At 42.4% G+C, this 23,873-nt stretch overlaps 3 protein-coding genes across 15 annotated transcripts in view; 2 read left to right on the forward strand and 1 right to left on the reverse strand.

Moving 5' to 3' along the window:
- Window positions 1–279: 279 nt before the first annotated feature.
- Window positions 280–5,214, forward strand: LOC110524074 (T-cell acute lymphocytic leukemia protein 1 homolog). The gene is made up of 4 exons (XM_021603388.3): window positions 280–450; window positions 1,992–2,637; window positions 3,251–3,348; window positions 3,778–5,214. Exons 2-4 carry the CDS (start codon window positions 2,129–2,131, stop codon window positions 4,236–4,238), a joined length of 1,068 nt encoding a protein of 355 aa, XP_021459063.3. The 5' UTR covers window positions 280–450; window positions 1,992–2,128; the 3' UTR covers window positions 4,239–5,214.
- Window positions 5,215–8,937: 3,723 nt separating this feature from the next.
- LOC110524076 (PDZK1-interacting protein 1) lies at window positions 8,938–18,766 on the forward strand. The gene is made up of 5 exons (XM_021603389.3): window positions 8,938–9,112; window positions 9,418–9,496; window positions 12,959–13,073; window positions 18,328–18,417; window positions 18,573–18,766. Exons 2-5 carry the CDS (start codon window positions 9,430–9,432, stop codon window positions 18,643–18,645), a joined length of 345 nt encoding a protein of 114 aa, XP_021459064.2. The 5' UTR covers window positions 8,938–9,112; window positions 9,418–9,429; the 3' UTR covers window positions 18,646–18,766.
- Window positions 18,767–18,851: 85 nt separating this feature from the next.
- Window positions 18,852–23,873, reverse strand: part of LOC110522973 (PATJ crumbs cell polarity complex component) — a 237,273-nt gene continuing 232,251 nt past the window's right edge. For all 13 annotated transcript variants that reach the window (XM_090235254.1, XM_090235251.1, XM_036977876.2 and 10 more), the window contains one exon: window positions 18,852–22,229. In XM_090235254.1, coding sequence (XP_090091380.1) covers window positions 22,083–22,229 — 147 coding nt within the window. In that variant the 3' untranslated portion in view covers window positions 18,852–22,082. The remainder of the gene's footprint in view (window positions 22,230–23,873) is intronic.

The raw sequence follows: 23,873 nt of genomic DNA on the forward strand, positions 1-23,873 counted from the left end.
AAATACGCTCCATTGCTCTTGAACTAAGACTTGGAGCATTTTACAAGGCATGCACCTGCTGTAATAAACATGGATTTGTATCCTTTAAAATCTCCCGTTATAGGTCTATGTCAGTGCATATCCATTCACAATATAAGGCAATAGTTTTTCCTCGCGCTTGCCCAAGATAAAAAGCCAAATAATAATGAATAATTTAATAAATAATGGTTTTAGGGGCTTATCGAATATGGAGTGGCCGCAACTGCGTGCCCTTATCTCTCCTCACCACATTGCGCCTGTGTTCCGCTCGCTCCCCATACTAAGTGGCGCACTGGACGTGATGTGGAATTATATAGACCTCACTTCCAGTTTCCACGCAGCACTTCAGTGAATCTAAAACATCAGACATGGATTACCCTCGACAAAATGGCTCCACACATAGGCTACTCGATCAACAACACTCCGGCTATGGTAAGGACAACACACCCAAATAGGCCTTATCAAGTCACATATGTTGTTGTCGATTTATGGCCATGTTATTGATAATGCGAATAGATAGTTGGAACATTGTTGATCATTGGCCGTTCCTATTTCGGGTTGACGTTTGTTTTCTCGGTGAAGTGAAACATCATTTAGCCTATTGAATTAGCATTCGTTTTATCTACCAATAAAATAGGATTGAACACGAAACATGGACAAAGATTCGATATAGTCAAATATTTTTTCGTTTTGATAATATGTCCTCAGTCTATCGACGCTTTCATTTAAATCAAACAAGACTAGCCTACACACTCAGGGAATGCTAGCCGAGAGGCTAAGATTAATTTATGGGTGATCATTTTATTTTGCAACAATGAACAACAAATCTATTTTAAATATAAGTTAGCTATGCATTCGGCTATTATATCTCCATAGGCTATTGTGAAACAGAAAATGATGTAGCCTACCGCAATGTTTTTGTAAAAATGTGTGATGGCCTAGCGCACCTACACATTTTATAGAATGAAAAGGTTGGCGGTGCACAACGTTCTGCGGACTGTGGCTCAATTAAGGTTCAAGCTTTCAAAGCCTCAGTAGTCTCATAAATAAACGACGCAAAACGCACTCTTATTCCATTTCATTTTACGTGCCCTACAAGCTGTAGCCCAAAAACTATTCCCACAGTGGTGGTGAAAAAAACGACACCAATTCCTTTTTCACATAGTTAGAACTTTACTGAGGAGCAAGGAACTGATTATTTTGAAACTCAAATCATGAACACGCAACAAAGTAGGCTAAGAACAGAAATAATCAAATAAAAAAACACATGAAAAAAGACAAATTAATGAACGAAGAATTATGAAATCAATTGGAAAAACAGGCCCTCGAGTGACAGAGGTTATAATTCCACTTATATTAATATGAGTATGTTATATAACGATAATGATACAGTGAAGGGCAATCAATTGTATTGATTTCCACGCAGAGATAACGCTTCCGTTTAACTGCACGACGTGCGTTGGACAGAAGCAATATTGGGAAATCGTGAATTTAGAACCAATTTAGAACCAAGGCAAACTCTTTTAACAAAGAGGCAAACAAATAGGCCAACAATTGTAAAAAACAACACAAATCACAAAATACGGCATTGGCTCTGATAATATCCTCTAAATTATTAGCCATGAAGGGATATGATTTTCCCATGTGATGGACCGCAAGAGTGCAGTCCGAACACTTCATTGGATTAAAAGCCGTATTGACAAGGGAAGCAGTAGCGCAACAGTGCGTTCGTAGTTAGAAACATTGACAGTATGTGCACCCACCCTCAATGATGCAGAGAGAGCACCGGGCAGAATACACAGGTCTGCCTGCAGAGTTGGTTGATGATTTGCCGCGCACGGGATTGACTGTAGGCCTACCATTTTAGATCTCTGGGTCATTCCAGTGTCGCGCGTACTCTGTATTTTTGGTATTTTATTCGTTAGAAAGTTTTTATTCATACATAAAAAGCATAAAAGCTTTCTTTTTTGCAGGTGACATCAAGGATTAATATCGGCGGATGAAAGAGATCGTTTCGATGCGGAGGCATCCGTCGATGGCATTAAGCAAATGCACTTTCACAATTTAAGATATATTTACGCACGGTCTAATCTATCAAATAACCGCGGAAATGATGGAAAAACTGAAACCAGAAGTTGGGCAGCTCAGTCCTATGGGCAAGGAATGCAAGTCTCCACATCACGACAGCATGACGACTTGCATAGCAGGTCGTGTAAGTGGGGAGGGGTGCGAGGCTGGTGGTGAGATACAGGAAGCGGCGTCGGCGAACTCCGCTGAGAGGGATCGTGTCCCGGGGGGGCGCTGCAACGGGACTATCCTCTTTAATGCAGTTACCAAGGAAACGGCGTACCACAGCGAGCAAAAAAAGGAAGTGCCAGTGATCGAGTTGGCCAGAAAAGGAGGGCTCGTGGACATAAAAGCTAGGGAGCGGACGGCAGACGGCAATCACAGGATACAGACCACCGAGCTGTGCAGACCTCCTATTCAACTGCCACTGCCTTCCCGGGACCCGTTGTTGAGCGAAACTCGAATGGTGCAGTTGAGCCAACCTGGGTTCTCTCTACCTGCACGAGCGATGCTGTACAGTAACTTTGCTCAACCGCTCGCTACTATGAACAGGTAAGGCAAGCTATTCCTTTGGAAAATGTATATGTCATAATAATGTGATTTTTCATGGGCAAGTTTGTGGCATGCGTCAGTGCATGCACTGTTCATCTGTCATATTTTGATTGATGTAGCCTATTCTACTTTTAGAACTGAAATGTGCATCGCTATTTCCATTTTCAGAGTTTGTTTTCATGATCCTCATCATATTATTATTATTATGCGTATTATTATTATATAAAGTATTTAATTTGGTATACATTCGGCCTAACTGTCATCATTTAATTCAACAAAATCACCAGAATAAAATAGTCGACATATAGCCCAAAATACACACTGGACAAAAACGAGTTGAATCAACATTGTTTCCACATAATTTCAACCAAAAATCGCGTTGAATCAACGTGGGACAACTCATTGAATTTGCAAAATGTAATCTTTTTTACCCAACTTTTAAACTAAATCCAGTGACATGGCGACATGTTTTGTTGATTTCACGTTAGTTGACATCTAAACCAAATATAATTCAAACCTAGAAGTTGAACTGACATCTGTGGCCAGTGAATATAGGCCTATATATTTGTAGAGGGAATTTGTAATTTGACTAATTCACACTATCTTCCTGCAGTGGCTACAGTGGGGAGATGGAACAGTATGGCATGTATCCCAGCCATCGGATAAAACGTCGACCAGCGCCCTATGAGATTGAAATCAACGATGGTAATGGTAAGATCATGTAGATTTTTTATACTTATACAATATATATATATATATATATATATATATATATATATATATATACACACATATACACACTACCATTCAAAAGTTTGGGGTCACTTAGAAATGTCCATGTTTTTGAAAATAAATAAATTGTCCATTAAAATAACATCAATTTGATCAGAAATACAGGGTAGACATTCTTAATGTTGTAAATGACTATTGTAGCTGGAAACGGCTGATTTTTAATGGAGTATCTACATAGGCTTACAGAGGCCCATTAACAGCAACCATCACTCCTGTGTTCCAATGGCTTTTGTTCCAGGTCAACTCTAACACATCTGATTCCTACATACTGCTGGTGTATGCATACAGTGTATAAATCAGACATGATCAGAATACCTATGTAACACCCTCTCCTCCTCTCCCTCTCAGGCTCACAGCCCAAAATCGTGAGGCGGATATTCACCAACAGTCGTGAGCGCTGGCGCCAGCAGAATGTGAATGGTGCCTTCGCTGACCTCCGCCAGCTCATCCCCACCCACCCGCCAGACAAGAAGCTCTCCAAGAACGAGATCCTCCGACTGGCCATGAAGTACATAAACTTCCTGGCCAAGCTCCTGGATGACCAGGAAGGTGTGTTGGAGGCCGGCAACAGCGGTGGCATTGTGGGGGCGCGGACCCACGAGGCCCGAGGGGAGGGCCTGGTCCGGGAAGAGCTCCTCCAGGGAATGCTGTCGCCCAGCAACTCCAGTTGCGGGAGTCTTCTGGACGGGGACGGTAGTCCCGACAGCTACACCGATGACCAGGATTTGTCTATAGGGTCTCGAAGGCCCAACTCCAGAGACCTCCATCATCACTCTGGACTCCACATTGACGAAGAAAATCAGAGATGACTCTACGTTTTCTTTATGGGGAGAAGAACAGAGAATGTGAGATGGAGGAGCTTGGCAATTTTCTACAAACCTGGAGTGAATGGGCATCAATAGGATGGTTCCGATGGCGATACATTTCGTGCTGTGTACACATTTGATCTTTCTCTAATTCCTGTTTCCTGTCTGCCGTTGGCTTTTCCAGAGGTGGGTATGTTCTCTGGTGGAACATAAAGACTTTGTCCCAACTGCTGTTGTAAGCAGGTGATGGATTGGAAGTCATGACAGACCTAAAATGTAACTCTGAACATAATATCGAAAAACAATTAAGGGAATTTCCAAAAACAGCATGAATCTCATAATGGTACCTTTTCTTGCCTGAGATCAAAGTTTGTTTAGGTACAGTGTTTGACTCTTTCAACGACAATGAGAATTTTGTTCTTAAGTACTATGGACTGTACTAAATTTAAGTGATTTGTTTTCATCTTAGAGCCCTCTAATGTCAGTTCTTTTGTTCTTTTAGTAACTCAAATTTGGAGTTATCAAATAATAGTATTTCGACCTGATTTCCAGTAACATTTTTCTTGAACACCACGTCATAAGTTGTTGGATAACACAGTTTATCCCCAAACACACAGTTTTGCAGTGAGATAACTGATAATTGTTTTTAAAAAGTGGGAGATCTGTGTTGCTGTCAATGTTAATGTTGGGAGAACAACAAAAGTTTGAAAGTGTACTTGTTAATGTGATATTCACATAAACCATATGGTTACAATATTTACCATACACATTTTATTGAGGTCAAATTGCCATTTTTGGATGGAATAATATGGATAGCATATTAGTATGACATGCACATGACACAGACGCGCACCACACACACACACACACACACACGGGCATGATGCCTGTCCAATAATAGAACAAAATAACATCTCTGTATCTTGCAACGTAAGAGGTACAAATGTACATAAAAACAGACCTGTACATTTGTATTGAACAATGAAACGTGTCATTTTTTGCACTGCTTCTTTCATTGTGACCATGGTACATTGAGTTGATAATGTTTTCACATTCACTTCTTAAATTTCTCTTTTATTCATAACATTAATCAAGTGTTTTACCACTGTATTGGACATTATGTACGTCTGCTATTTCAGCAGACTATTGAGTAACCAGAAATGGTACCTTTACGTCTTCGATGTGTTAAACAAAAAAAGGGATATTCTTTTTTACGTGATATTTAGTAAGAAAAAAACTGTTGCTGTTAAGGTGATTATGGAGACATCTATAAATATATTCAATGTTATATCTCAAATTTTATATACCACAAAATAAAAATGAGGGGAAAAAATATACTGTTACGCTCATCGTGTATTCAAATTTCTATGTGATATTTCTTAATCATCAATTAAAGTTGTGAGTCTATAGAAATGACAGTAATACAGTACAGTGTACAACTCCCATCACCAGTAGATGCTTCCACTTTTTTAAAGGTAGACTGTCTGTATACGCAGTAGGTTGTAATCAAAGACATGTTGATATTGCCATGGCAGGTACAATCCAAGTACAATAATTCAATTTGTTTTATTTATTTCAAAGTTTAATCAAATAGAGATAAAAATAATGACGATGACATTTAATTAAGGGAATTTCGGGGGGATTTTAGAAATGGACCCCAACCCCTGTTACTGTCCATAAAAAAATGCCATGAGAATTTCAACACATTTTTAGGGCAGTTCCCAGCTTTTCAAATTCCCATCCCTAAATATGACCATCATAATTTAATAATCGATCCACAGACAGACCCCACAATCGATCTGGAGCGATGCCTCTTAGATGAGATGCAATGGGTCCAATGTAGTCTTCCATGTTCCCACCATATGAATTGAACATTATCGTTATTATCCACTTATTAGATTGAGGTAGTGCTAGAGATAGAGTGGCCAGTTTGAGCTAGAAGGTATTTGAGGGGGCACTGGGGAACAGTATGTCATGATTACAACTCTATGATGAGCGGAGAGTTGGAGCTGATGACCGATAAGGATCGCAGCCAATTAAAAAGCCGCCAGCGGAGACCGGGAGGTTAGGTGACTGGTCCCTTAGCGAATGAAGGGGTGCGTGTGAAACACTGGCACATCACCAGTTCCCACCTCAGTCTATACTACGTTTTACACTCAACAGTTTTCCCGTGTGTATCAAGAATGGTCCACCACCCAAAGGACATCCAGCCAACTTGACACAACTGTGAGAAGCATTGTTCACCGTGGGCCAGCATGCCTGTGGAACGTTTGACACCTTGTAGTCCATGCCCCGACGAATTAAGACTGTTCTGAGGGCAACGCAAAGGGGGTGCAACTCAATATTAGGAATATTTGTACAATATTTGAAAGTGACTAGTCAAATATCATTAGTTATCAGCTTAATTCAACTGCAGGGGTGCAACTCAAGAGTAGGAAGGTGTTCCTAATGTTTTGTACACTCATTCATAAAAATGATCTTTGTTAGCTTATTCAATAAGTAGGACTTCATTCACCTCATACCGCACACTAAAAACCAAGATTAATACTGATCCTCTACTTAAATGCACTTTCAATAAATGGGGAAGACACATGTCAGTTGAAGGTATTCAGTTGTACAACTTACTAGATATCCCCCTTTCCCAATGGAGATTTTCCATTGAAATAAAAAAATGTTTTGGTCCAGGACTAGGTTTAATCTGTGTCCAGGGAACCGGCCGTAAAGAAAGTAATGACAAACACACAGTGAGGGAGAAGTATTACATCAGCAGTGTATTTACAGCAATTGTGAACACAACATTAGCCTGACTTGAGGTGGCGTGAAGGACTGGAATGTGTCCCTCTGTGAAACGCCATGGAAGGTAAAGGGAGAGTTTGGTGAGAGGGAGGCTTCAGTGATTAGTCAGTATTGTTTCTGTGAAAGGCTGTCTGTAGAGAGGCTGATGGGGTGTTCCCTTAGGGACACCTCAAGGACTTGTTATTGTGAGGTTTAATGCGGCTACATTAGGTGCAACCCCACTTTCCGGGACACAACTAACACAGGTCTATATATAGTGTATTTTACAGGTTTATGAAAGGAAAGTTGTTTCACTGTGAAAGTTGGCTATGCAGTATGTTATGCAGCATGTTATGCAGCTGTGTAAAAAAGTGTAGTGAAGACTTTCAAGCATGGTAACTACACACACACACACACACACACAGAGATCCAACAATATTAATTACAGATCTGTTCAACACTAAAGTATCTACCAATTATGTACTGCTTTTTAAAATCGGGTTAAGACTCAGAATGAGACTTTCGACAGATGAACAGCCCCATCCACAAGAATCCCTCTGGTGTCCATTCATTATCCATCCATAGATAAAATCTAATTTCACATTCATCTCGTTTCATCATATTGAGTATGAGAGCGAGTTCCCTTCATGGAAATAACCCATTAAAATAAATAACGGATTCAATCAAGACTTTTTCAACTCAGCGAAAGCACACCGCAGTGGAACTGGTCTTGTCCCTTTTTAATTAACTCTTAGAATCCTTCTCCCAGTTTCCCATGAGAACACAGGTGGAAGAGAGCAGTCAGAGCAGTGAGGCGACAAACCAGATCGGCATCCCAAATGGCACCCTATTCCAAACATAGTGTTCTCCTTTTGACCGGAGTAGTGCACTATATAGGGACTAGGGCTCCATTTGTGTCACACACCAAGATAGATCTCCAAGGGACCCTCCCAACAAAGACAAGTGTTACAGACAGATAACAAAATAAAACATCTTTATGGCTGGAGATAACGAGACCGACAGGGCTGGAGAGAAATCAATTAACGGCCTCCTCCCTCCCTCTGTGTGTGGTTGATGGTGGGCTGGATGGGATGGGCCATAGGGGAGTTGTGCTGGCCCCAGAGAACAGAGCAGAGGGCTGGTTCTCAGCCGGTAACGGGACAGTGGGGAGAACCGCTGCAACTGGCTCCCAGGGCTGCTATCTGGCCACACATCCCAGCCTGCCTACTCCCCTGAGGTGTGTCTGTATGTATGTGTATGTGAGAGAGAGAGAGAGAGGCGGGAGGCTGATAATGAGGGGGTGGGGCTGAGTGAAAAGGGACCTGCTAATTTGGCTGGTGCTGAGGTTGGGACAAAGCCTGGTGTTGATGCACTGTATAGACAGGCGGACAGAGAGACAGACAGATAGACTAACGGACGGACGGACACACACACACAAAGAGATGCTCATCATGTGTCCCTGGAGTCCAGAGGGGGTGTGTCCCCTGTCCTTCAAACACCTCTCCCTCTCTGCTCTACTAATCAACCATCTTTCATTTCCACTTTCTCCCGCTCTCTCTCATGCCTAAAATAACAACATGCACCTACAGTATGTGAAGCCCACTGCACTAACTTGACCCAATGCCAGCTACAATAGCTGGTAGCTGCTGAATACTGAAAATACCAAAGCACCATTCTTCTGAATGCCGGCTTTCAGTGCCAAGTCACTTTTTGCATAATGTCGGTTCAGACTTGTGCATTTGTCAAGATCTCCTTAGCCTTTTGAATATAGTTTTATACTTAGAAATTATCCTTATATACAGATGTAAATAATGTTAGAATGAATAGTTAAGCCTGAATTTAGGCTGTTACACGTTTATCTTGGAACACTGTCAAATGTTAACTCCTTAGTAGGCAAAACAGAGCTCAATAGATTACTTTTTAAACCAGACGTCCAGTGACATATTAGAAGTTTGGTCATGAGACTGATTGAACACTCACTCACCAAGCCAAAGTCCTTCAGAGATTACTGTATATTCTCTAGGTTTCCATGTGTTTTCACCGCACAGCTGTTTAGTCTTGTATTTCCTGGTCACTATAGTGGAAAATCAACTGTATCAAGGGTACAGGATTATTCTCTTTTTACCATTTGATATTTCTACTGAATAAGTTAATGGATGGCCTACAAATGTCATTATCTTCCCAAAACGATCAAATAAAACCTTCGAAGTTATCGCTATTATTATTATTGAATGACCAGATGTTTTGTTTAAGCAAGTTTGGGTAAATCATTCACTGACGACAGAACCAGGATGTGTGTGCTCTACATTCCAAAAACAATCCTAAACCTTTGAGAACACACATACATTTTGAAGAGCTGCTCGTAAGCCTATTTTGTGATCCTAAAACTTCATTTGGGGATTTTCAGTAAGACTCAACAATGGGCAGAGCGACAAAAGGGATTCTTTGGTTGATGCTAACTCTGGGAGTCGTCACAGCTCAAATAGGTAAGAACTCAAACTCATGGTTATTTTGAAGTTAATAGTACCCTATAAAGAAAATAGCTGCCTTTATGTGACTGCATGCTGGTCCAATTCACTGTTGATAATAGGATGGGAAGGATAGGAAGTCATTTCATTCCCTAACAGTGGGCTTTTTTTTTTTCAGTCTTGTACGGTAAATTCCAGAATTTGAAATGTCCCTCTTGTCAATACCCAGTAAGCAAAATGGTGCATTTTAAGTGCTGAATAAAATGTGAAAATACATCATTTCCGGACATTGAAAATACGTAATTTCCAGATGTTGGAAATGCATATATTTCAATCATTAATTCGATGGCCAAATTTCAACTCTACATTCCCAAAGACGTAAACATTACATTACAATAAGTTTTTCCAAGCCTATTAATACAGGAAAGAGGAGCCGGCTGAAGATTGCAACATAGAATATTTATTATTTCTCCCGTCTGTCACATGCACGCACTTACGTTAGCTTTTTGAAAACCTGGCAGCGATGATGTTCAAAGTTATCCAGCACACAGAACAAACAGACCACTTCTACAACATTAGCATTCATAGTAACGGTTACAGAATGTATTCTTTTTGCTATGACTTCGATATGTATTTGTTTATCTACCTTAGATGAATCCACTGACTAAGTCGCTCTGAGCGTCTGCTGAATGACCAACATGTAAAATGTAAAAACAAACACTTACTAAACATGCTGGGTTTTATTCTAATGCGATCTGCCTCCCAAACAAGTACACATTTGCAGCCTGGTCACCCGTGATACAAGTCAGTATTCGACGTCCATCCATGTCTGATGACGTTGGGAAATTACGTGGATACCGGCCACTAGGGGCAACAAAGGGCACTGTTACCTTCAAGTTGGTTTGGGTTTTTTGCAAGGGCGTTGTTCATGGGGATGGGCATTTGCATCTGCCTCTGGTGCCAAAGGTTACATATTTGAATCCAGCGATAGAAAGTTGCTTTTAAGATTGTTGTTTAAAGCTTATCCTAAACCTTGACCCTTACCTTAAACATTCAGAGTTAATGTCTAACCTTAAAAACACTTCAAAATGTGACGATTGAGAAACATGGATAAACTTCTAATTCTGATGTGAGACAAAGCTTGTTGCAAACAACTTTTCTTTACTATGTACTGTACACCGATGTGCTGTCCAAACTCGTGAAACAGATGTCTATGTGATTGGTTCTGATTTGGTGCAGTCTCGAACAAATCTGAACCAATTATAGACATCTAAGTTTGGGTCAAATCAAGGCCGGTCCGGATCGTACGTAATCTGAAACAATTAGACAAGTCTACAGTGCATTCGGAAAGTATTCAGACCCCTTGAACTTTTCTAAATTTTGTTACGTTAGACTTATTCAAAAATGGATTTAAAAAAAATCCTCATCTACACACATTATGACAAAGTAAAAAAAGGTTTTTAGACATTGCACATTTATTAAACAAACTGAAAAATCACATTTACGTAAGTATTCAGACCCTTTACTCAGTACTTTGTTGAAGCACCTTTGGCAGCGATTACAGACTCTTCTTGGGTATGATGCTACAAGCATGGCACAACTACATTTCTGGAGTTTCTCCCATTCTTCTCTGCAGATCCTCTCAAGCTCTGTCAGGTTGGATGGGGAGCATCGCTGCACATCTTTTTACAGGTCTCTCCAGAGATGCTCGATCGGGTTCAAGTCCGGGCTCTGGCTGGGCTTCTCAAGGACGTTCAGAGATTTGTCATGAAGCCACTCATGTGTTGCCTTGGCTGTGTGCTTAGGGTCATTGTCTTGTTGGAAGGTGAACCTTCGTCCCCAGACGGAGTCCCGAGGAGGTTTTCATCAGGGATCTTTCTGTACTTTGCTCTGTTCATCTTTCCCTTTATCCAAACTAGTCTCCCAGTCCCTGCAGCTGAAAAACATCCCCACAGCAAAATGCTGCAACCACCATGCTTCAACGTAGGCATGGTGCCAGGTTTCCTTCAGACGTGATGCTTAGCATTCTAGCCAAAGAGTTCAATCAGACCAAAGAATCTTGTTTCTCAAGGTCTGAGAGTCCTTTAGGTGCCTTTTGGCAAACTCCAAGCAGGCTGTCATGTGCCTTTTACTGAGGAGAGGCATCTGTCTGGCCACTCTACCATAAAGGCTTGATTGGTGGAGTGCTGCAGTGATGGTTGTGCTTCTGGAAGGTTCTCACATCTCCACAGGGGAACTCTGGAGCTCTGTCAGAGTGACCATTGGTTCTTGGTCACCTCCTTGACCAATGCCATTCTGTCCCGATTGCTCAGTTTGGCCAGTCGACCAGCTCTAGGAAGAGTCTTGGTGGTTCCAAACGTTTTCTATTTTGGTACCCTTGCCCAGATCTGTGCCTCGACACTATCCTGTCTTGGAGCTCTACCAACAATTACTTCAACCTCATGGCTTGGTTTATGCTCTGGCATGCACTGTCAACTGTGGGACCTTATACAGAATAGACAGCTGTGTGCCTTTCCAAATCATGTTCAATTAATTGAATTTCCCACAGGTGGACTCCAATCAAGTTATAGAAACATCAAGGATGATCAATGCAAACAGGATGCACCGGAGCTCAACTTCGAGTCTCATAGTAAAGGGTCTGAATACTCACGTAAACAATGTAGGTTTATTTTTCATATTGGCAAAAAAAAAAAAAAAAAAAAACACCTTTTTGCTTTTTCCATTATGGGTTATTGTACAAAATAAGCTTTAAAAATTGTGTAGATTGATGAGAATTATATTTATTTAATCCATTTTAGAATAAGGCTGTAACGTATCAAATGGTGGAAAAAGGGAAGGGGTCTGAATAACTGAATGCAGTGTATGTTTGGGAAAAAAATAGACCGGTCCGAACCGGATATCTGTGGACATTGAAATCAAGGCCTGTCCGGACCGCACCCCCCCCCCCAAAAACAAAACAAACATCATGAATGCCATGTTAGTAATCGCATCAACTGGGATGATAACTCAAGAGAATGAAAATTACATTACAGAGAATTAGAATGACATGTGACAGACATATTGCACCTGGCCTTGCCTAGATTGAATATAAGCACTTCAATTTTAAGTAAAGTGTAGGCGGGTTGGAAGTTTGGGGCAAAACAGTCGGGTTTGGCTTAGATCTTTATCAACGTGTAAACTATATTTTGTCTCCATGTTTATTGAAAACAAATACATTTGCACTATGAGCAAATTTTTGCCATGTTAGCATAGACATGATATCAGTCAAAACACCTCAAAACAGGACCTGGTATCAAAAACTAAATTAATCTCACTGAAACGAGCCACCTACGATTCCCCACACGGCAGCTTCTTCTGATTGTTGATCACTATCTGGCCATCCAGAATCACAACAACACATGAACTTCTGCCCCATTGATGCGTGCGTACCGTTTTCGTGACGTTGTCAGCTAACCCGTCTATGGCCTGACTCTTTAAAAGTTAAGGTGGATCGGACACTGCCCCAGTGGCTGACAGGCATCATAGCTGTGGTTGTGTTTCTCTTCCTCATCTTCGTGGCGTTTCTGGTCAACAAGGCCTGGTGTCAGGACTCAAGGTAAGCCTATAAATCGCTGTGACACCTGACCATCTCCAGTCCATACAGCTACAGTAGTAGGACAGTCAACACTATCATAGGCTGAGTCTGAAAACTTTAATAGGCATAAAATACTTGCTTCATCTGTCCTTTGTGCAATTTCCTCACCTCCCTCTCAAAGCACATCTGATGAGAGGATTAAAGGTTACTCCCTCAGACATCCTCGAATGAGCGTTGGGAGCGAGGCAAGGAATCGAGGAAACACGTTTGACGGAAGCAAGGATTTGACAGGCAACATTTTTAAACATACTGTTGCCAGACATGGTTTTGAAGTACACAGAGTATACCAAACATCATGATCGCCTTCCTAAAATTGAGTTGCACCCCCTCCTTTTGGCCTCAGAACAGCCTAAATTCGTCGGTTCATGGACTCAACAAGGTGTTGAAAGCGGTCCAGTGGGATGCTGGCCCATGTTGACTCCAATTTTTGTAACTTTATTTTATCAGGGAGTCAGAGACCAAGGTCTCTTTTAAAGATGAGCCCTGGATTACATAAATTACAGAAAATACACACATCAATATTAATACAATATGTAAGCAGAAAGCAACAAAAAAAATGTATTCTGTATTAAAGTCCTCAATCAGCCTTCTGAATTCACCAGAACATCACATTTATGAACATTTTGAAGATTTATTTGTGGAACAGGTGCAAGAAAACTAAAAGCTGACTTACCCAACTCAGTAGAGACCAAAGGAATTCCCAGAGTTAACCATCCCCGAGACCGGGTGTAGACTCGTAGGTCTAAAGTTAAGTAAAGATGTTCGGTACACTGACTTTTTGTAAAATGGCTTTATACAGTGGGGAGAACACTTACAAAGCATGTAGAGGTCTGTAATTTGTATCATAGGTACACTTCAACTGTGAGAGACTGAATCTAAAACAAAAATCCAGAAAATCACATTGTATGATTTTTAAGTAATTAATTAGCATTTTATTGCATGACATTGGTATTTGATACATCAGAAAAGCAGAACTTAATATTTGGTACAGAAACCTTTGTTTGCAATTACAGAGATCATACGTTTCCTGTAGTTCTTGACCAGGTTTGCACACACTGCAGCAGGGATTTTGGCCCACTCCTCCATACAGACCTTCTCCAGATCCTTCAGGTTTTGGGGCTGTCGCTGGGCAATACGGACTTTCAGCTCCCTCCAAAGATTTTCTATTGGGTTCAGGTCTGGAGACTGGCTAGGCCACTCCAGGACCTTGAGATGCTTCTAACAGAGCCACTCCTTAGTTGCCCTGGCTGTGTGTTTCGGGTTGTTGTCATGCTGGAAGACCCAGCCATGACCCATCTTCAATGCTCTTACTGAGGGAAGGAGGTTGTTGGCCAAGATCTCGCGATACATGGCCCCATCCATCCTCCCCTCAATACGGTGCAGTCGTCCTGTCCCCTTTGCAGAAAAGCATCCCCAAAGAATGATGCCCCACGAGGTGAGATCTTGCATGGAGCTCCAGACCGAGGGTGATTGACCGTCATCTTGAACTTCTTCCATTTTCTAATAATTGCGCCAACAGTTGGTGCCTTCTCACCAAGCTGCTTGCCCATTGTCCTGTAGCTCATCCCAGCCTTGTGCAAGTCTACAATTTTATCCCAGATGTCCTTGCACAGCTCTCTGGTCTTGGCCATTGTGGAGAGATTGGAGTCTGTTTGATAGTGTGTGGACAGGTGTTTTTTATACAGGTAACGAGTTCAAACAGGTGCAGTTAATACAGGTAATGAGTGGACAACAGGAGGGCTTTTTAAAGAAAAACGAATAGGTCTGTGAGAGCCGGAATTCTTACTTGTTGGTAGGTGATCAAATACTTATGTCACACAATAAAATGCAAATTAATTACTTTAAAAAAATCTGTGCTTTTCTGGATTTTTGTTTTAGATTCCGTCTCTCACAGTTGAAGTGTACCTATGATAAAAATTAGAAGTAGGAAAACCTGCAAAATCTGCAGTGTATCAAACACTTGTTCTCCCCACTGTATATGAAAACATAGCTTTGTATCCACCTATGTGACATCAAAGAGGGCACACCAACTTTCTAGTAGAGAATGCAGTGATGAGTACTAAAAATGTTGCCCATAATAAAATGCAGTGCGTTATGATAATTAAAGCCGTTAACTGCAGTTTAAGTGGCAGAACGTCGACTGAAAAATGAACTAACTCATCAATATCCAGATTCCCAAAACTGTATAAGTTGGGACATAATCAATGTGGACACCATCCAAAGTACATATTTTATTTTGACGTGCTCTAGAGAACAACGTACACTTAGTTTTACATGCAATCAATACTCATTTCAGATCAATAGAGTTTTTCTGTAATACAATGAAGGCAGACTAGTTCAGATAGAGCCTGGTCAACCGTGGGGGCAATAGACAGCAGTATCATCAGCATACAAGTGCAGGTTACAGTTTTTTTTTACAGACAAGTCGATAATGTTAATGTAAATAGTCAAAAGTACAGGACCCAGAATCGACCCCTGCGGGACACCTTTTGTAATATGCAGGAAACCTGATCTAACACCACCAGTAGATACACATTGAGTTCTATCGGTCAAGTCATTTTTAAACCAGTTACATGCAGCCTGGTCCAGATCAATTGAGAAAAGCCTCAGAATTAGCAGTGAGTGATAAACGGTATCGAAAGCCTTTGACAGGCCAATGTAGAGCGAAGCACAATGTTGCCTTTTATCCATACTGTTAACCACGTAATTTATAACTAGGGATGCAACAGAGATTTTGCTATGACCTGGTTTAAAACCTGACTGATGTACATTTGGAATACATTCCAAAGAGAAGACCTTATCTGAGAATGAATTAGGGATTCTTACATGGGCTGCCTTCCAAACCTTGAGGCTAGTACCTGAAATAACTGTCTGGTTAAAAATATGGGTTAATGATTCAGCAATCGGGGGGCAGAGAGCTGCAGCAAAAATGGATCAAGCATATCAGCCCTAGTGGATTTTTATTTTTTACACATCAATCTTAAGGCATCGAGCACTTAATAGATAGTAAATTGTTGAAATGAAAACAAAGACTCACTAGAAGCTGATGAGTTAACCGTTGAGTCAGCTAGAAGCTGGCAGAGAGAAGAGCATTTGATTGATTATGTTGAGTGAGCTGAGATTTTGCCAAGGTCCCTGGCCAACCGCGTGAGAGCAGAGAAGACTGAGCATTTTACAGAACTCTCGCAAGTCGCTGGATGCAAGGGGCTGAGACGGGAACTGGAAGAGCAGTACTGGCAGAGCTCAGTCCACCCGGATGAAGCTCCCGCCAAAGGAGTGGAGCTGCTGCAGGGGATCGGAGTGGCTGCCAATGCTCCATTCTGGGTGTGCACAGGAGGCCTTGGTGTGGCTCCTGTTGCAGGGTTGGGGCTGCCACGTGGGGCATGAGTGTCCCAACCAAAACTAGCATGGGATAGAGGTTGTGGGGGGAATTGAGGATAGTGGTGTTGAGGGCAGTGTGGCTGGCAAAGCTTCAAACTCTCAGCATGAGGGCTGATGTGAATGATACATGGTGTGGACTGCATCATGTGATGCACTACCCTCAGTGTTTTGCCAGACCCTAGGGTATTAGTCAGTGGTGTGTAGAGCAGGGTTAAGTTGAGTTGGGCCTGGTCTGGTAGAGCTGTGATGGGTCAGGTCTTGTTGATTTGTGCTGAGACGGGCCTGATCTGGTTGAGCTGTGCTGAGACGGGACTGGTCTGGTTGAGCTGTGCTGTAGAGTGGATGGTGGTGGCTGAGAAATTCCTGCCTCAGCTCAGATAGCTCCTTCTGCAGGTCGTGTACATGGCTGATGTTGACTGTGCTGGACAGTTCCTCTAAGTCTGTGCACTTCCATCCTGACAGCCTGGTTGTACTCAACATTATTCATTGCACACCGCAGCTCCTGGATCTCCTCCCTATGCTGGCGCACCAGGCTGATCTCCTCCCTATGCTGGCGCACCAGGCTGATCTCCTCCCTATGATGGCGTACCAGGTTGATCTCCTCCCTACGCTGGCGCACCAAGCGGAGCTCCTCCCTATGATGGTGCACCAGGCTGATCTCTAGAAGATGCTGTGGTACTGCAGGTGTCCCGTGTGAGAGGCATGCTCAGGCCTGTGTCTGCTGCAGGCAAGGGAGGAAGAGGAATACTGGGGACTACTTACTAGGGTACAGAGGAAGAGGAGGCTGTTGTAGGTAGTGACAGTGGAGAAGGTTTTAAGAGGTTTTATTTGGTCGAAGTAGGGGACAAATCGATCCAGATTGGCCTCCGAACCTTGAGCCATCACAGTGCCGTTATTATAAATATGAACTAAATTTGGGTGTGGAATCAACTGTACAGTTGCCTCATTCTTCTGTTTTCTGACATTTTAAGTTCATTGTTGGTCTTGTGGAGAGCTGTGTGCCAAGCATTAGGATGATCCGTGTAGAACAGAAGGTCTCCTTCCATTTCCATGTTTGCTTTTAGGATGATGTCTGCCCTCAGAGTCTCTGGGGAGTCTCTTAGCAATTTATTTTTGAATACATTTGTTCCTGACTCACTTGTAACATTTTCAGGTTACGAGATGGCAAGGTATCTGAAACACTGCCAAGAGAATGCATCCGTCTTCACGGTGACCTCTTTAAACAACGCACTCTGCTCTAAAATGATGTGCGTGAGCCTCTTGCTGAAAGCACCGATTGAAATAATGTACCTATAGATAAATGCATTTTTCTATTAAATACATTACACCTAAATTAAGACTCAGTGTTCAGAATTCTACCACCTCCTTTCCAAGTGTGATGTTGCTTGCTTGTTTATCTGAATGTTTGTTTACCTATCAAGGCCTGAACTATCCTCCAGAAATCATTCCTCTTCCTCCCTCGGTTGGTTTTGCATTTGTTTATCTATGTCCTAATTCTTGTTGTCCTTGTTGGGTTTAAAGTCATCCTTTCCCATTCCTTACTTCTTTAACCTGTCTCCTCCCCTTCATCTACACTGATTGAAGTGGATTTGACAAGTGACATAAAAAAGAGACCATAGCTTTCACCTGGTCAGTCTGTCATGGAAAGAGCAGGTGTCCTTAATGTTTGGTATACTCTGTAATTCACACTAAAGATTTAGAGTATTGGGACACAAGTTTTGGGGTCTCTAGTAAGAGTCTAGTTTTCCACCTGCACCGAACTATGAGATTGACAAGATGTTATAACTGAATGTAAGGCAGCATTTTAACGTTTACCATTCTCAATTGCATGAAGGCTGGAGACCAAAGTATGTGAGTGTGTGGAGACCACTGGCTATGGCAAGACCAACAGAGACAACTATAATACCAGTCTGGATACAGTCAGGTAAGATGCTCAAACAATGTCACTTAAAACACTTATTTTCTGTAGTTTTGTAGTCTACATTTCTAAACGATACTTGGGACCTAAAGATACATAAATGTTGGTGTGTGTGCAATTACAGCAGGGGTTGTGTTCTAATAGGTGTGTGTGTCCCACAGGAACGGAGATGACGAGGGTGCATATGAGAACATGGCCCTTGAAAGTGTGGAGGACAAAGCCACTGCCATGTGACCGATAAGAACCCATACAAGACACCAATGTGTATGGGTTTGTCATGGACACACACGGGCCTAAAGTGTGATTCAACGCTTAATAGACCTGAAAAATAAAATAAAAAGGTAAATTCTCATAACAATGGAAGCAACTGAAATATTTGCTATCAGTGTATGAATGAGACGTGGTGGTACAAGGGAATAAATTCACTTCGAGATCAGAGGTAGGACATGGTGGAAATGATTGTGCTCCCCTTGTATTTAATAAAACATCATCAAACAATTAGTCAGAAATCACGAAATGCATCAGTGTATGACCACAGTCAGTAGGCTTAACACATTTCAAAAGATGAGACTTGCATTTGTGATCATAGACAATATATTTTTCTATAGATATACTGTGTAGCCACACGTCATTACAGCAGAGTTTGTCACACATCGATATATAGGAAGGGTGGATTGTTTCTTTGGATTTGAAAATGCGTTTCCATCGATCAATGACGTGAAGAAAGACGTTTTCTGTGGCGCTTCGGACGAGCGCTGAGTTCAATGGCAATATAGACGGAACTATTGGGCGTGACGGAATCATCATTAGTCCAACGAACACGTGCACAAACACACAGCCTATTGCCGACTGACACGCATAGGACAAAGTCAGACAAAATCTAAAAGTCTAGAGTAGATGGAGAGATCACAGCATGAGAGAGAGGAAAAGAAATAGGTAGCAGTGAGTTTAAAATGAATCTCTTTAAAGGGATCGGGCATTAAGACTTATAGAAATAGTCTCTCACAGAAATAAGACTGATGTATGATGAACACACACACACATAACAATCTACTCTGGCACATCAGCGACTCACGGCAGAGCAGGAGTCAGTCCCCTTAATAGGCCGACATCCCCTAAATCCTAGGACCCCTAACAAGTATTTAGGACGCACACCAGATTGCACTTTTACTGAGACAGGCACGACGCGAGAGTTAATATGCAGGGTTTTCCTTAGTGTTAACCGGGGTCATATTCATTATGGCACAACGTAGCTAAATGGTTTGCAAGTGTTTTTGTATTGGGCAAATTCAGGTAGTCCCTCCTTTTTTCAGTCTGCTTTCTCCCGTTTGGGACCTAATGAATACAACTGTGGGGGGGGGGGGGGCTGAAAGTGTCTTGGAGTTGTTGTCACTTCCCGTGAGCGTGGAGGGGTTGCAGCGACACGGGAAACAGACGACAGGCTCCAGCCGAGGGAGAAAGGATATCCTGTAATTGTTGGACGTGGTGAGCTCCTCTCGCAGCTGGACAGAACAGTGTGGAGCTACAGCCACACATGGTTTGTATTCATTAGTGCACACCGTGGCAAAATGTCTTGCTACGCAAAACAAAAACAAGCATTTATTAAGTTCAGAGTGTCCCTTCCTGTTTCAGTCCATTTTAATTTGATGCCTAAGGAATGCACCCTTGATAGATGACGACAACGGCTCACAACAAGAAACCGATTGCTTCTGATAGTGCCCCAAATGATCAAAAACGTTGGTATAGGTTGGTACATGTCTGAACAAAAGAATAGGCTTACGGTAACATGCACGCAGTACCATCCGCATGACACAAATAAAAACAATGACAAAGGCAGGTAAAACAGAGAGTAATGGCACTTCATTGAAATGCACGTGTCCAGTCCAACAAAGTTCAAATGATCGGGATTGGCTGGGAGGTGGATCGTCCAACTCAAAGCATCAATCAGGATGATCCTTCTCCCTTTGCTCAGTTAAGACAAAGCCTGGTTCCAGTCCTGTTTGGCGCGACAATGACCATGGGAGTAGAGCACAAATATCTTGGCGCAGACTAGCTAAGACATGGACGTAGTTTGAAACCATTTCATAGGACCTTAAATAGGCTTACAGGGATACTCCAGGGTCAGCGACAAAGGGAGGTAAACCCACACGAGGGGAAAGCAAGCAGGTCCCGCAACAGATACAATGCCCGATTTAAGTCCTGAGATTCGCCTACATTATATTGTATCGCTAATAGCAACTTGTCTGCTGCAACAATGCTAACAAACGCATAGTGTATATATTTTTCCTCGCTTTGCTAAACGGTCTCGGATTCAAAGGGGGGGGGGGGGGTTCAGATCATTTGGCAACACTGTGTACTAATAACCGGTCTCACATCTGCATACGCAAGGCAAAACTCCTTCGCGACACGCACAAAAGCTTACTGCTCTTAGCAGGACTACACAACATACTGCAGAGTGATAAACCAGACAGTAGTTGTTGGCCTTGATAACTGTGTTTGAATGGCTCCAGAGGGTGCTGTGTCATGCTATGAAGTGTTATAGAAGTACACGGCAGGTTACCAGTTATTTCAGCATAAACGCAATTGATTAATTTCGTTGACCACACTTATAGACTAGAGCAGGGTTATTCAACTCTGAGCCTACGAGGTCTGGAGCCTGCTGCTTTTCTGTTCTACCTGATCATTACATTTCACCCACCTCCCAGGTCTAAATCAGACCCCTGATTAGAGGGCAACAATGCAAGAAAACACAGTGGAACTAGCTTCAAGGTCCAGAGTTGTGTTTGAGGGGACTAGACTGTTGAATGTACTACCTTTGCGTAAGAGTATGACACCACGAGTTTAAATCGTGTGCGGGCAATGAGGAATGAGAAGATGTGCGTCAACCTGACAGTGACTCACTAGCCTACTGTGTGTGGGTGTTTATATACAGAATGTGTGTGTCTAAATGACCTGTTCCAGTCTAGTGTGTCGCAGCCCCGTTCCCTGCCGAGACCATTCGCCCTCACAGTTTGCACATTAGCAGCAAATTAAGCTGACATCTCTAACAGCTATCCAGTGTCTCCCGATCAGGGAGATGCTAAGCTAACGCTAGGCTAACGTTGAAGAGACCTCAACCAACTGAACCTCTCATATTGTTCTACCAGTGTTCTATGTAGGAAGCACGGGTGCGATCACACAAATAAAAGCTGAATGGCACAGACTGTAAAGCTTCCCTGTGATTCCTTGCTGTATAATATCCAATCATTTGCCATATTAAGAAGTGGTGTGTATCCAGTCAGCACAGCGATTGGAGCACCCTCAAAGTGAGGCTCCTAAGATGGCACACAGGAAGTTAGGTGTCACTACTTCCTGCAGCCCCCCAGATTACAGTCCTCTTATTTCTCATGGTTCACTTGAGGGCACAGCTGAACGAGGTGTGGCACACATGTTCTCTACATCTCTACAGGGCAGGGCTCTCCTTGGCAGTGCCATCTAGTGAGCGAATCCTTCCAGAACCAATGCCCCCTTTCTCGTTAATGGGCTGTTTATAAGGGTGAAGATGGGCATCAGATGTTGGCCAACTCAACGGAACAGAGTCTTGTTTTTTGTTTTTTGCACGTTGGAAAGTTGAAACCAGTTCAACCCCATAATGGTCGCTTTGCCAGTGGGGGTATAAGTGTGTGTGTGAGCTAGGAGAGGACTTCCAGAGTGACGGCCCCCTTCTGTCTCTTCAGTATGGCCACGGCCAGTTCGTGGGTGGCCCCCTCCAGACTCTCTCCGTTTACTGACAGAATCTGGTCACCCCTCTTCAGACGCCCGTCCACCGCCGCTGCCCCCTGCAGGGAGAACAGGGGAGCACAGAGTAAGTGGGGGAAAAAGGTGGTGACAAATAAGACAAATGTTTTTTGAAGCAACCTTATGATCCTTGGAACTGATGGCCTTTTAACTACAAACAGACAATCATAATATCAGTAAAACACAGCAAATTCCCTGTTCATGCTACAAAACCAACTTCAGAATAGGTTTTAAAGATAAGTCAAATAGAACCTAACATTCCATGACGTACACTAAAGCATTGTTGGCAGAATAGATGGATGCAGTTCAATGCATGATTACTGTAATTCACCAATACATTTCTTGGTTGTCAAATATTACTATCAGGTTGAACATCACAGCTGGCCTGGTACATTGTTTACTGCCTCCCAACTATTCGGGATGCACCGTTTCAGTTTCAATAATTAAATATTAAGGACAAAAACGGACGAATGTAACCAAGGCTGGGAAAGTCAACACAATGAAACTAGCAACAGCAATGATCACAAGCCAGTCATAACGTGGCTAATAGGCTAGCGTATCTATTTACGTAGCTATTTATTTAGCAAGCTAAAAACACGGAGCCTAACGTAATCTAGCCTAGTTAGCTGCTGGGAGGATGTCATGTCATTGGAGGAGCGGGTGAGTGAGTGACAGGTTTTTGTAAAAAATACATTTAAATCATATTGTTTTTCGGTGGTTACAGCTAGTGATGCAGGTTTCATTTGGTTAGCTACCAAGAAATGTGAATCCCTTTGCTCACTAGCTATGCTGAACTTGAACGACTGTTATCCAAGTTAGCATATCTTTGCGTTTGTAAATTCACTCTGGCTATCGACTCTAATTTCAGAGCACTCTCATTGGAGTGTGCCAGAGCGCAGAATATCTGATGAATTTACGAACGCGCAGCACCGCGCGGAATATGACTGGTGTCAGTAAACGTTAGAGAAAAAAATTATTGCCAGCATTCGTTAGTCACTAACGCTCTAGATAACATGTAAACCGCCTAACCAGCTCTGCTAGGGCGAGTAAAATGGTCAGAGAGGGGTTCTCTCATTCGTGTCTGGAAGTAACTAGCAAGCTAGTCAACTTCAGGTAGTTAGCTTGGGTGCTTGACTGCCACTGTGAGGAACGCTCGGATCAAACCTACTCCCCAGCCAGAGCGTCTAGTGTCAATAGCGCAGTGTGTGCTCTGAACACTCGGAGAGTGAAAGACACTGAATTTACAAACAGACAATCTGACAACGCTCTGAATTTACGAACCACCCAGAGCGCACTCTGACACAATGGAGGCAATTAAGGAGCGCACCCTTAGTTCTCAATCAAATGTATTTGACTTCGATCAAAATGGGCAGGCAAGCGCAGACAAGTTCCCATTCAGATGTCAACATGTTTGAGAGGGTTAACTTAATGTTCCCTCGTTAGATTTTTAGCTCATCTCACTCTGGCAAAGCATTCGTTGTTGATGTGCAGAACTAAGGGAGAGGGAGCCTACCTTTTCATGGTTGTTTGATCAATAGGACTGTAAAGTTCCCAAATGTAAGAGGACCTCCCTGGTATTTACATATTTGCAGAAATCCATTCAGGTTTATTTCCTGGCTTTCGGCAAACACATTCTAATGATCTAAAGTCCCGCTGTTACTACTGTAAATGTAAATAAATGATGG

Source organism: Oncorhynchus mykiss, chromosome 5 (genome assembly GCF_057628025.1).
Source record: "Oncorhynchus mykiss isolate SJ-2025 chromosome 5, ASM5762802v1, whole genome shotgun sequence".
Taxonomy (NCBI): domain Eukaryota; kingdom Metazoa; phylum Chordata; class Actinopteri; order Salmoniformes; family Salmonidae; genus Oncorhynchus; species Oncorhynchus mykiss.